The 13,729-nt window shown below is 43.2% G+C and overlaps 1 protein-coding gene across 2 annotated transcripts in view; it reads left to right on the top strand.

Moving 5' to 3' along the window:
- Positions 1-13,729, top strand: part of ABCC5 (ATP binding cassette subfamily C member 5) — a 90,033-nt gene that overhangs the window by 72,669 nt on the left and 3,635 nt on the right. For both annotated transcript variants that reach the window (XM_049105665.1, XM_025451594.3), the window contains exons 26-29: positions 856-1,015; positions 11,189-11,267; positions 12,261-12,374; positions 12,978-13,142. In XM_049105665.1, the coding sequence (XP_048961622.1) occupies positions 856-1,015; positions 11,189-11,267; positions 12,261-12,374; positions 12,978-13,142 (518 nt within the window). The remainder of the gene's footprint in view (positions 1-855; positions 1,016-11,188; positions 11,268-12,260; positions 12,375-12,977; positions 13,143-13,729) is intronic.

Here is a 13,729-nt window from a genome sequence, read left to right as displayed (position 1 = left end):
CCCCCTTCTTATATAACTTTTAAGATGAAGATTCAGGGGATCCCTGGGTAGCTCAGCGGTTTAGCGCCTGCCTTCTACCTAGGGTGTGATCCTGGAGTCCCGGGATCGGGTCCCACGTCGGGCTCCCTGCATGTAGCCTACTTCTCCCTCTGCCTGTGTCTCTGCCTCTCTCTCTCCCTGTGTCTCTCATGAATAAATAAATAAAATCTTAAAAAAATAAAATAAAATAAAATAAAATAAAATAAAATAAAATATTCAATTACGAGAAGCTGTCCTGCTCATCACTGTAACACTGCCCTCATCAGTTTCTCCCTCAGACCTGCTTTTCTATCACAGGTCCTTATCATGGTGGAGTCATTTATAGCCATTTATTTACTCCTTCCCTGTGTGTTTTCCCTAGAACTGTGGAAGGTCTTGTCTTATTTCTCTTTCAGCTACCATAAGAGGATAAAAGAGAGAGAAAACATCCTGTCCTCTGGTTTGCCCCTAGCTCCTTGCTCTAAGAACTCTGTTCTTACTTTGCCTGAGATGTGTTAAAGCCTGTGTACCCACTCCTAAGGTGAAAAGCAGGCATTTTTCCTATTTACTCTCATGAAAGTATGGTAGTACCTCAGACTCCCTCTCAGGCTGAAGCTGTGAGATTTGAATGTATATACTCGGTAGCTCAGTAGAGTGCCTTTTTTCCTGTTTCTGGCTATCATTTTAGTTATCTTAGTCAATTATCTTAGTTAATCAGATGAAATAATTGCATAGAACTTGAAAAACAGATGATTTTGTCCCAGGAGAATAAACCAGTTTTTGTTGTCACAAAATTTGCTAATTGAACTACTTTTCTGCATATCTTTCACTCCTCAGGCAAGTCCTCTCTGGGGATGGCCCTCTTCCGTCTGGTGGAGTTATCTGGAGGCTGCATCAAGATTGATGGAGTGAGAATCAGTGATATTGGGCTTGCCGACCTCCGAAGCAAGCTGTCCATTATTCCTCAAGAACCAGTGCTGTTCAGTGGCACTGTCAGGTAAGGATCTTGAGTGTGCGTGTGCTTTGTGCTGCAGTTCAGGCCAGATGGGCACTTCAGAGCCCCTGTGTGGGACTACCATCTAGTGGCCTTTGATCTCGTGCTTTTCCCACCACTGGGTGCTTCTTCCTGCAGAAGTAAGGGGCAGCTCCACCATACTAGCCACCTCATTAATGAAACGGGGGCTGAGGGCCCCAGAGCATGGTGGTGAAGAAGTCAGAGAGAGCTGGGCTCAGATCTCTGCTCTGTGGCTTCAGACAAGTTACCTGACCCCGCCTAAGCTCATTCTCTCATCCATAAAGTGGGGATATTATTAAGAACTGTGGTTGTGGGGCGGCCCGGGAGGCTCAGCGGTTTAGCGCCGCCTTCAGTCCAGGGCGTCATCCTGAAGACCCGGGATCGAGACCCACATCAGGCTCCCTGAATGGAGCTTGCTTCTCCCTCTGCTTCTCTCTCTCTTTCTCTCTCTCTTTCACATGAATAAATAAACAAAATCTTAAAAATAAAAAAAAGAACTCTGGTTGTGGAGATTGAATAGGTTCATACAGATTATGCACACACTGACTCTGGCCAATGGTGAGCTTCAGTGAGCAGTAGCAACTGGCAGCCTCATCCCATCATCCTTCATCTTCCTCCTCCATATTATCATCTGTGTCATGTGCGCTCTAAGTTGCAGTCCTCACGGTGGTTTTCAGGCATTGTTATTACTCATGTGTTTTTATTTTCCAATTATCTTCCCCCACCTTTGGTTCTGACTCTGGAATGATGCCTCTTTCTGAAATCTGCCAGGATACCTAAGATAAAATTCCTCCTCTTGATCTGTTAAAGTAGTCATGAAGAAGGAAATATAATCCCATTGACTTTCTCTATACCTTATCCTTCCTCACCCTTAGACTTCAGCTTTTGCCTTCTTGAAACAATGAAGTTCTATGATTCATGTCCATGTCTATTCAAGTTGCTTCTCCTTTGAACTAAAAATAGCTTTAACTATATAGCTGACCTAAATTGGATTCTTTTTTTTAAATTAAATTTCTTTAATTTTTAGCAGTCTTCAAAAAAATTGGTACCAACTTAATTTCAGATAAGCACAGACTTGTCTTTAAAATTAGGTCCCCTCCCTTCCTTTGGAAATGCCACCTGAACTCACTGATTGAAGGAGGTCTGGTAGATAAAATGAATTCCCACCTACCCGCAAGTAGGGTCGACACTCTTGGGTTTATTTATTTTGGCATTTTCTCCAAACACTAATTAGTTTGGGTGGCATAGATTGGATCTGTTGATGATGCTCAGTCATTCCCTTTGGGAACTGAAATAACAAGGTCAAACAAATGTCAGAAGAAAATTAGAATTTATTGAAGACTCGGTTTTAAAATTAAGAAATCGAGAGGTGTCGCCAAATCTGCTCTTCCCTCCCATAAATCTCTATTTTTAGATGCCAGAAGAATGCCTTGGAGAATATAATTGGCCTTACAGTTTTTGGCCAGGACAAAAGAACCATTTTTTAGTCATCATTTGGAAAAGAATTAAAAACATAGTTTGTTAAACTTGACTCTTAAATGCATTGCCACCCAGAAGCCTCACTTTTCATTTTTAAATTTTATAGCATTTCATTTGGGGCTGTGAATCAGAGGCTTAATGGATAAGCGCTTGTTTTGGCAGCACATATACTAGCATTAATGGTTAAGAACTGACCTGCTGGAATGTGCAGCTGGTGTTCGTAGAATATCATGGAAGTGCAGCTTTCATGGGAGTTGGGGCCATTTGTTATTGGCTCTAGAGACATGATGTTACTTGATGGACAAGCTTATAATTGGTGTGCTACTGCCCTGAGTTTTTAGTTATTGAGCTCAGAGTACTATTTGGGCAGTCAGCTGCACAAATTTAGGAAATCACGTAAGTTTCATGTTCTGCTAGCTGTAATTTTGGCTTTTTAAATCGGTAGTAGAGACTGAGGACAAATTAAATCCCAGACCTATCATCTTCCTCCTTTTATTCTCTCAGGCCTCATACAAATCCCAAAGAACATTCAGCTTTTGGTGTTCTTTTGCTTTTCTTAGAAAATTAGAAAGCCTATGACAAATTTCCCAAGGCAAGGACAGAGTAGACCGGCTGTTTCTCAGAGGTCTCCTGGAGACCCTGAACTGAGAAACTATGTTTATTGCCATTAACCAGCATTGAGGGTGGACTCATCTTGAGATACCAACATGCAGTTAAAACATAAAGAACTCTCTGGGCACCTGGGTGTCACAGTCAATTGTACATCTGATTTTTGGTTTCTGCTCAAGTCATGACCTCAGGGTCACGGGATTGAGCTTCAAATTGGGTCTCTGTGCTCAGCACGGAGTCTGCTTGGAATTCTCTTTCCCTCTCCCTCTGCCTCGCGCACTCATGCTCACTCTCTTGCTCTCTCTCTCTCAAATAAATAAATAAAATCTTTTTAAAAAAAACAAATAAGACAAATCTTAAAAAAAAAAAAAACATAAGGAACTCTCAGAGTGAAAGCAAGATGAAACCGAAATCAAATGAAACTTAAGGTGATGAAATAAAAATGTCTAATTGTTCTCATACAAATATAATCTAAATTACAGACCAGATCATTTGGGGCCATACTGCTCCCTAGATTAGCCGGACTCTCTGTCCATTACAATAGCTGCATCTAGCCCTCCCTTATCCAGCTATAAGGCCTATGTTTCTGTGACTAGTCCCTTTACTGTGCCTCTTGCTGTGATAGCTGGCTCCAAGACAAGAGGTTTCTTCTCATCTTGACCTTAAACATTTTTGCCGACCTTCCCTCCTTCATGGCTCTGATGGTACCTTCCTTTCCTTTCCCCAGAGGATCCTGTGCTTCCTGAGAGCCTTCCCCTCTGCCCTAACCAGCCCCTCCTGCAGTGTATTCCACCCTCTGAGATAGTTGACAGCTCCGCGTGGCTGGCAGTGAATCTGACTCGCAGTAAGACTAAGTGTCCTCAGCTATCACTGTCTGTGAGCCTCACTCTGCTTCCAGGGGCTGGGCATCTTCTCATCACCTGGAGCATCTCTGTTGGTGGCCATTCATTAGCAAGAAGCAGTGTTCTTTCTTCCTATTCAGATGCCCTCTCTCCCTTTTGATCTACCCATGAAATTTTTACTTTTTGAGGAATATTTCTAGTTCCTAACTCAAAATCGTAGCAAAATTGAGCCCAACTGACCCATTCTTCTTTGGTTCATTCTGGGCCCACACGCCTTCACATGGAAGCAGTTAGCACTCTAGGGGGAATGGAAGATGTTCTAAATTTGAAGCAGCTTCTTTCTTAGAAATCTCAAGGTCTGGGCAGCCCAGGTGGCTTAGTGGTTTAGCGCCACCTTCAGCCCAGGGTGTGATCTTAAAGTCCTGGGATCAAGTCCCACGTCAGGTTCTCTGCATGGAGCCTGCTTCTCCCTCTGACTGTGTCTCTGCCTCTCTCTCTCTCTCTCTCTCTCTCTCTCTCTCTGTGTGTCTCTCATGAATAAATAAATAAAAATCTTAAAAAAAAAAAAGAATCTCAAGGTCTGGGACACCTGGGTGGTTCCGCAGTTGAGCGTCTACTTTTGGCTCAGGGCCTGAGGTCCGGGATCAAGTCCTGCATCAGGCTCCCTGTGAGGAGCCCGCTTCTCCCTTTGCCTATGTCTCTGCCTCTCTCCCTGTTTCTCATGAATAAATAAATAAATCCTAAAAAAAAAAAAAAAAGAACCTCAAGGTCTTATGGTTTTCTCTGAATAATTCTGTTGTTGAAGGGGGCCCCTTTAACTTTTTTTTTTGCTTTCTTTATTTCCTTCTTTCTTTCTCTCTCCCTCTTTTTTTTTTCTTTTTGTTTTTGATAGTCTTAGTTTCTTTGGAACTTGGGATTTCCCAAAAGCTTCTTAGTCTTAATATGAGAAAATAATACAAAGTCTAGAATAACTGTATCAAGAACACAGAGTGTTCTCTAACGTTTGCTGAAGTCATTCTGGGCAAGATATATGAGAAATATTTACCTTCCTCTCAGTTTTGCTGTGAACCTAAATTGGCTCTTTAAAAAAAGGGAAGAGGTGCTCAGGCCCCACATTGGGCTCAGCGGGGAGCCTGCTTCTCCCTCTGCCTGCCACTCTGCCTGCTTGTGAGCTTTCTCTCTCATTCTCTGTCAAATAAATAAATAAATAAATAAATAAATAAATAAAATAAAATCTTAAAAAAAGGGAAAAGGTCATTCTGTGCCAGACACTGCTGCTCTAAAGAACAACAGTAATGAATGTAGATAAGCTTATTGAGAACTTAGTATGTGGCAGATGTTGTCCTAAGCATTTTAATGGATTAATTCTTCAGATACTCAAAACTCCATGAAGTAGGTACTATTATTCTGATTTTATAGATGAAGAAATGGAAATCCAGAGAGGTTAGATAATTTGCCCAAAGATAGGCATTTGAACCTGGGCTGTCTGGGCCCTCACACACCACATGCTGTATCCCCTCCTGATGTTCTCATGACCCCCACTCTCCATCACAACCCTGTGATGGGAGGGGTTGTGTTTCCAAAGCCAGAGGTAAGCCTGCTTCCCCAGGGCCTGACTTTTAGTTACCTTTTTTCCCCCTCCGGCATCTTCAAAATCTCCTGAATAACTATTTAGAGCTCCCCTTTTGCTCCCGGATAGCAGAAGGACTGTGGGTCCCAGGTCTCCTGCTCTGAGGCCCTAGGCTGTCCAGGAGGCACCCATCATGATGACAGGCCAGTGTGGTGCAGCAGTGTCTCCCCACGTGTCAGAGAGGCATTCCTGCTTCCTCTCATACTTTCAGAGAGATTCGTGGCCTCATTTTGCAGTGGCCAAAAGGCAAGCATAGAATACTGCTAAAAATAAAATATGAAGGACCAAAGATGAAAATGCAGTTCTGGCAACATTAGGACCCTAGGACTTCAGACTACTAAAAATAGGTGCCTTCCTGTTCAGATGCCTTTTTTTCTCTATCTATCCACCCAGCCAAAACTCTTGATGTTATGGATGCATAACTTTGCTTTCACTTCTGTTTGTGGATCAGACTCCGGGCCATCTGGCTTCTGTAAAGAGGGTGTATTTTCTTCTATTCCTGATTGAGCTCCCTGTTGAGATCAGTCTGGTGTGGCTTAATGTGTGTATGGCACCTCCTGGTGTGTGTAAATATTCCTTATATATCTGGGACCCATTGCTTGGTTTATGGTGGCTCCTTCCGCTGGTATGATGGGCTTAGGAGGATTGAGCATCAATCCTATCCATGTTGTCTGCTGAGTCGTCACCCACAGAGAATCTGAAGGGGCAGGCTCCTCAGTGAGCAGGCTACTGCGTGTGTACTGTGTCTGGTAAGAGGTACATGATGGGCTTCCTAGGTATATTTGTTCCGTAGGGAGGTCACAACAAAGTGCCACAAACTGGATGGCTTAAAACAACAGGAACTTACTCTCTCACAGTTCTGGAGGCTAGATGTCTGCAATCAAGATGCCAGCAAGATTGTGCTCCCTCTGAAACCTTTAGGAGAGGATCCTTCCCTGCCTCTTCTACCCTCTAGTGGTTTGCCACCAGTGTTTGGTGCTCCTTGGTTTATAGGTGCATTATTCCAATCTCGGCCACCATCATCACATGGCCTTTTCCCTTTGTGTCTCTGCCTTCATGTGACCCTCTCTTATAAGGACACCAGTCGTATTGGATTTTTTTTTAAGGTTTTATTTATTTATTCATGAGAGACACAGAGAGAGAGACAGACATAAGCAGAGGGAGAAGCAGGCTCCATGGAGGGAGCCTGATGCAGGACTTGATTCCAGGACCCCAGGACCATGACCTGAGCCAAAGATAGAAACTCAACCACTGAGCCACCTAGGTGCCCCCAGTCATATTGGATTTAGGGCCCACTCTACTCCCCTCTACCGAATGACCTCATTTTAATGAATTAATACCTGTACTGACCCTATTTCCAAATAGGATTACATTCTTCGATACTGGGGGTTGGGGATCCCTGGGTGGCGCAGCGGTTTGGCGCCTGCCTTTGGCCCAGGGCGCGATCCTGGAGACCCGGGATCGAGTCCCACGTCGGGCTCCCGGTGCATGGAGCCTGCTTCTCCCTCTGCCTGTGTCTCTGCCTCTCTCTCTCTGTGTGACTATAATTAAAAAAAAAAAAAAAGATACTGGCGGTTAAGATTTCAACTTCTCTTTTGGGGGAGGACATACTTCAACCCATGACAATAGGCATTGCTGTGCAGTTTTAAAGAACACTTCCTAGACTAAAAGTCTAGGAGAATTATCTACATGTTCCTAGCCTGGAAACTAGCATTATAGACTCCTTCGGTCTTGAGCATATATTTATTGAAGTCTTCCTCTGTGCAAAGGACTCATCTTAGAAGAAGTAGAAGGAACCTGAACGAGTGGTAAAATCCAGAACCTAAAATTAAACAATCCTGCCAGGAACAGGTAAAGAAGGGGCAGATTTAAGCAGTAGGTGATGGGCTCAACTAGAAATTGAGAAAGTGAAATGTCAAACCATAGGTGACAATTGATCAAGTTACTGGGGCTGGAAATTCTAGTCTTTAGTAATATGGATTTTCCACAGGCAACTATACCTCAACAGTGGAGACTGAACAGCATTCAGAGACCAAAGAAGGCAGATATTTATAAGCAGGGAGATTAGGGGTAGAACCAGAGCAAGGTGTGTGCCCCAAACCTTGGGAGCCTGAGCAGACTGTCAAGATGAGAACTCGGTACATTGAAGCACAACAGGAATTGAATTACTGGAACTGGATTGCCAAGAGGAGATTCAGGCTCATGAAGAGGGACCAGAAGCTCTAAATGAGAACTAGAGTCAGAGCAGAATGCAGATGTAGAGCAGCCCAGCACTAAAGCACATATTAATCCTGACTTCAGCTCTTACAGTCAAAGATCAGAGTTGATTCCCTATAAAGGGCAAGGGTGATTTTTCAGCTTGGGTCTGTGGCTTGGCTGCATGTAGACCATGGTGCGGGTGATGAGCAGGAGACCAAGCAAACTAGAACATGACCTCTATTTGTAACTGGTCATAATTTCCCCTTGGTGGAGTACCCTTCCTTCTAGGTTTAGTAAGAACTTACAAAAGGCTCTTACAAAGAGCTCTGAGGAACTTTTTTTTTTTTTAAAGGTAGAACAATAATAATAATGATAAGTTAATAAAGTGAGTTTTTTTAAAGAACTCTGAAGTTTATGGTTCAAAAATGAGACCTCTGTTATGACCCCAAAGGTCAGGAATTCTGCTATAGAACATGAAGAGGTCGAATATGAGGCCACACAAATAGGAGAGAGAATATTGTGAAAACTTGCATCATCACATAGATAAATGTCACTCAGAAAGTTGTCTTGCTAACTTTGCCCCACGAGAATTCTCAGCAGTCGTTGTTGAACCAGGCAAAAGTATAATTAATCTTTTATCCTTCAGACATGGGACAGCGAGCATGGGTTTCAGTCTGTCCCTAAACTGATAGTGTGTAAGTGTAGAAGATTCTCCTAAGAGGCAACAGAAAACGCCCAAAACAATAGGGCACCTACATGGCTCAGTCAGTTAAGCAAACGACTCTTGATTTCGGCTCAGGTTATGATCCCAAGGTCCTGGGACGGAGCTCTGCACTGGGCTCCCTGCCTAGCGAGGGGTCTGCTTCTCCCTCTCCCTCTGGCCCTCCCCTCCCCCTGCTCGTGCTTTCTCTCTCTCTCAAACAAGTAAGTAAAATCTTTAAAAAAAACAAACAGAACAATAAATGTTAATCTTGTCAACCCGGATGTTTGTGCAGATAGACTCTGGAGTGTTAGGGAGGGTTGGGGCTTCCAGTGTGAATAGAAACAGGTGTACTTCTCCTTAGACTTAGCCCATGGTCTGTCATTTCACAGTTTAGATTATCAGTAAACTGGACCACCTTCTTAAGAATTATGCCTGCAAAGATGTTAGATATTAGATGGTATGCCTATAGAAAATTGGTCTTCCCCATCCAGACTTTTCAGATAGGACTTTATCAGAACTCTTTCTAAGGAAAGAGTTGAACTCTTCCAAAGTTCAATGTACTTTGGAAAGTACATTGAATATATGAATCAGAAAACCATCAAGCATTGGAACCAGGCAGCTAACATGTCCACATGTACCTTGTGAATTTAATAGCTGCCACTGAGTAAATGTTTGCTGTGTTCCAGGTACTGTACATCCTGTCTGAAATGTTTACAGGAAACTACTGAGTCATGTCACTATATCTCCATTGTATAGAAGAGACTGAGGAGTGGTTTGCCCCAGGTTGTGGAGGTAATAAGAAGCAGAGTGGGGATTTGAGCCCAATCTGCCTGGATCTACATGTACATATGCTCCACCACACTGTTCCTTTCCTCTGTTATTACAGAAAATGCTTAAATTGTCACATACTGATGCCTCCTATCAGGAAGTCAAGTAAGGCCATATGTTCTTTTATTCTTACAACAAACATTAGACCGTGTACATGGGATTCAACAGTAAATAAGATCTAGACAAGGATCCTGATCCAATGGGGGCAGAGACAAATGAACAGAGTGACAAGTGCCATAATGAGAGTGAGCATGAGGACACCTAAATCAGGCTTTAAGGGCCAGGAGACGCTTTCTGCATCTAAGTTGTGACCTGAAGGACAAGAAAGAATCATAGGCAAGGAGTCACAGCAATGACAATAATAGCATCTTAATAGTAGCTCCTGCACACACAACCATGCAGCGAGCGCAGCTCTGAATACTTTCTACATGTGACATGCAGCTGTCACAACCTTTTGAGGGCACTGAAGCATAAAGAAGTTAGGCTAACTTGGTCAGAGTCACACACTTGTAACAGAACCTGTGTAGGAATCAGTAAGTCTGGCCCCAGAGCCCTTGCTTTCACCAGCGTCTCTTAAGCAAAAGGATGGGGGTGAGGTGCATGTTTCATGTGCAAAGGGCAAGAGGCACAAGAAAACAGAGCCAGTTACAGTCTCCCTGGAGAATCCAGAGGGGGCCCAAAGGGATGGGCAAGGTAGGTGCCAGCCTATTCTTCCTCCTGTCAGGTGGAGTTCTGGGGTAATGTCCTGCTTGCATTTGCCTTGCCTGGGATTAGTAACCCCAGACATGGAGACAAATGAGACATGGAGCTAAAGTTCTCCCAAAGACTTTGTTTCCCATATGGGAAGTATAATTTTCTAAACTAAGCAAATTACACCTAAAACCTGTAAATGCCATGTTTAGATGAAAACAAGACACCCCAAAATTAATGTAATCTCCCAATTTCCACCAATTATCTATTCCACTACCACCTCTCCACTTTCATCCTCCATGACAAAGAGCCTTTTCCAGAAATGTCTAGTTCTATTCTTCTGGTATCATCCTTGATGTTCTTGATATAGCCCCTATTGGTCCAGTAAGCAAGAATAGTTCCCAGACTGATTTTCTGTACCAGTAAATTCCTTCCTCTTGAGCTGCTCTTGACTCTCTCCTTTCTGCTCTGCTGGATCAGCTCCTCCTCCTGGTCAGCCAGTCACCCTCAAGTCTGTTCACAGTGATAGGCTCTCACCCTGGTGCATCAAGAAGAAAGAAGTTGTTTTTCCAAATACACAAAGATGTATTTCAACATGTATATACCAAAATGCTGTGTTTGCTTCCGATGGTCTGATTAGAGGTGATTAAAACATTGGTTTCGGTTTTATGTTTCATGTATCTGTATTTTTTTTTTGTATCTGTATTTCTTAATTTTCCTGTAACATGTATTATTTACATAATAAAAGTAATAAAAGTTAAAGTTTTATAAAGAAGAGGACGCCTGGGTGGCTCAGCGGTTGAGCGTCTGCCTTTGGCTCAGGGTGTGGTCCTAGAATCCTGGGATCAAGTCCCACGGCTCCCTGTGGGGAGCCTGCTTCTCCCTCTGCCTGTTTCTCTACCTCTCTGCCTCTCATGAATAAATAAATAAAATCTTTTAAAAAGAAGTTTTATAAAGAAGACAGAGAGTCCTAACCTGTTCTCAGATACATTCCTGTAACAGGCAAACAGCCGCACGTCTACCTAAGGCTGGCTGGGGAGTGAGTCCTCTGTGACTTTGAGGACTTTGATCCCTCCTTTTCCCAGGTGTGTTTCAACTTATACCACAGACAGCCTTTGTGGTATGGTCACTTACGTATTGGATCACTGAGAAACTTCTACTGTGCTTCTCTCTAGGTCAAATTTGGATCCCTTCAACCAGTACACTGAAGACCAGATTTGGGATGCCCTAGAAAGGACACACATGAAAGAATGTGTAAGTGAAGCAATGAGGAAGGGCTTTGCTGGAATTTCAAGAGTGGAAATGTAGTGATGCTGTGGTCACTCCTCAGGCTTCTCTGGCTGCCTCTGTCTAGCCTGGCCTGTCCCTTTATTTCCAGGATAGCTGTGTAGGATCACTTTAGATAAGGCTTCCCAGGCATTTCAGAAGGGGCATAAAAGTTGATATCTCTTGACCATGGTCATATTGCCCTTTTGCTATCCATTGATTAACAAAGATATTAATGACCAACACTCAGATTCCATAATTCTTTTAAGTTCTATTTTAGTCATCATAACAGTATAACATGCTTTTTTGAAACATCTGTATATGCACCGAGCCTACAGAAAGCATGCAGCATGCAAAGGGAGTCATTAACCTCTTAGAGTAACTCAGCACGCACCTTCCTGAGGCCACAGTCTACATGATATCCCTGACCTGGAATAGGATCTTTCATGGCCCTGAATTGAGTCAAGCTCAGGATCCCCTGTCCTGATTCAACTAGGTCAGTTCTGCCTTAATCACTTATATATTGGGCTTCTTCAAACAATTTCATTTGACGGGTAAGCTCATAGCTTATTATAAAGGCAAGTTTGACAGCCATAAACCTATAACCTTGGAATACAGGAAAAGCAATCTCGCTATCTCCATCTCCTATTCCATGACCGTATTTTCAGAACCAAAAATTAGGGCCACAATCTGACAGGATTTGGGGACATGAAAATACTGGAATTTCTAAGACCTTTTAATGGTATGAGGCTAACAGAATAGTATATTTGAAATATGGAATGTCATAGAAAATGAGAGTCCTAGTACATGTGATCATCACGCCTGTACCTTCTTACTAGATGAGCCAGATTCTTGGCTAATTGTTTCAGCTGTTTCAAAATAGTTTATTTTTGCCACTGGATTTTTGACAAAATTTAGTTGTTTTTTTTCCCCAAAAATTTACTTTTTGACTCTTCTAGTCTTTACTGCCTTTCTCCCTAGATTGCTCAGCTACCTCTGAAACTTGAATCTGAAGTGATGGAGAATGGAGATAACTTCTCAGTGGGGGAACGGCAGCTCCTGTGCATAGCAAGAGCCTTGCTCCGTCACTGTAAGGTAAGGTGGTTTGTGGAGTGGCTAGGAAGGAGAAGGATGGCCTTTCCCTGCGGCATGAGGTCCAAAGGGACTCCTGGCTCCAAGCCCAGTGGAGCTTTTTAGGAGCATGCCCAAAGATGTTTTTAAACTCACCTTGACCCAATCTGAGTATACAGGTGTTTTTGAGCCTTCAGACTTCCCTGAGCCTTTAATTTCCAAAGGGTGAATTTTGTTTCTGGCCAGGTAGTAGTTGTAGTACTCTTAGAAACTATAGACTGAGACCTCCAGGCTATCAAATACAGTCAGTCACTTTGTTTTGTAAACCAGAAAGGGAAGATCCAGAAAGATTATTCATGTTTAGAGTCACAGAACAAGTAGGGGCAAGCACTTTGTTAGATCAGTATCACATGCATAGCCTTTTATTTGTGGAAATGAAGGCAAATGCATGGGTTTGGAGTTGTACCTGTTCTAAGCAAAATGATCCTTTTACACGTGTGTACCTACTTAGGAAAGACAGATTATGGTATAAAATTCAAGCAATGAAATATATTTCAGCAAAACCTAGATTAAGTAGAATGCCTAAGGAATTGATTGGATCTCTCTTTCTTTCCTCTTTTCTGTCAGATTTTGATTCTAGATGAAGCCACTGCTGCCATGGACACAGAGACAGATTTACTAATCCAAGAGACCATCCGAGAAGCATTTGCTGACTGCACCATGCTGACAATTGCCCATCGCCTACATACAGTCCTAGGCTCTGATAGGATTATGGTGCTGGCCCAGGGACAGGTACTGAGCCCCTGGGGGATTGAGGCTGGCATGTGGCCTCATCTGGGAGGAAAACTGGCCACTGGCAGGATTGGGCTGATTGCCATCTTAGTGCTATTCTTAGCTTTCAGATAAGCAGCCTTAGCAACTCTAATCTGGCTGCCACTGGGAGGGACAGAGCCCTCCAAAGCCAGAGATTGAGTAGGGGCACTCTTACTGGGTTCTCATTTTGCTTTAATACCTACTTTTTTGTTGCTTGTAAAAGTGACATTTTGACTTAGGTCAGAGAGCTCGAGCACTTGACTAATTAACTCATGTACACAAGAATTGCCCAAGGTGTATTGAGTCCGGCCACCTCATGTTTGCTTTTTGCAATCATTTGGTCGTGCCAAACTTCTTACACTGGTGTTCCAAGCTTTCCCACAATCTGGCCCAGCCCCACTGCCTTCCTTTCCCACTCTCTCCTTGCAGGTGCCAATGACTGTAGACAATCTTGCATTCCCTAAGCTGGTTCCCCTAGGTCTTTTCTCACTCGGTTCCATCTACCCCCAATGCCTTTTCCTCTCATTCCCTCTTCTACATCCCCACATCTGTCTGCTTACAGCCTG

This window comes from Canis lupus, chromosome 34 (assembly GCF_003254725.2).
Source record: "Canis lupus dingo isolate Sandy chromosome 34, ASM325472v2, whole genome shotgun sequence".
Classification (NCBI taxonomy): Eukaryota; Metazoa; Chordata; class Mammalia; order Carnivora; family Canidae; genus Canis; species Canis lupus.
This window is presented reverse-complemented; position numbering and strand designations above follow the sequence as displayed.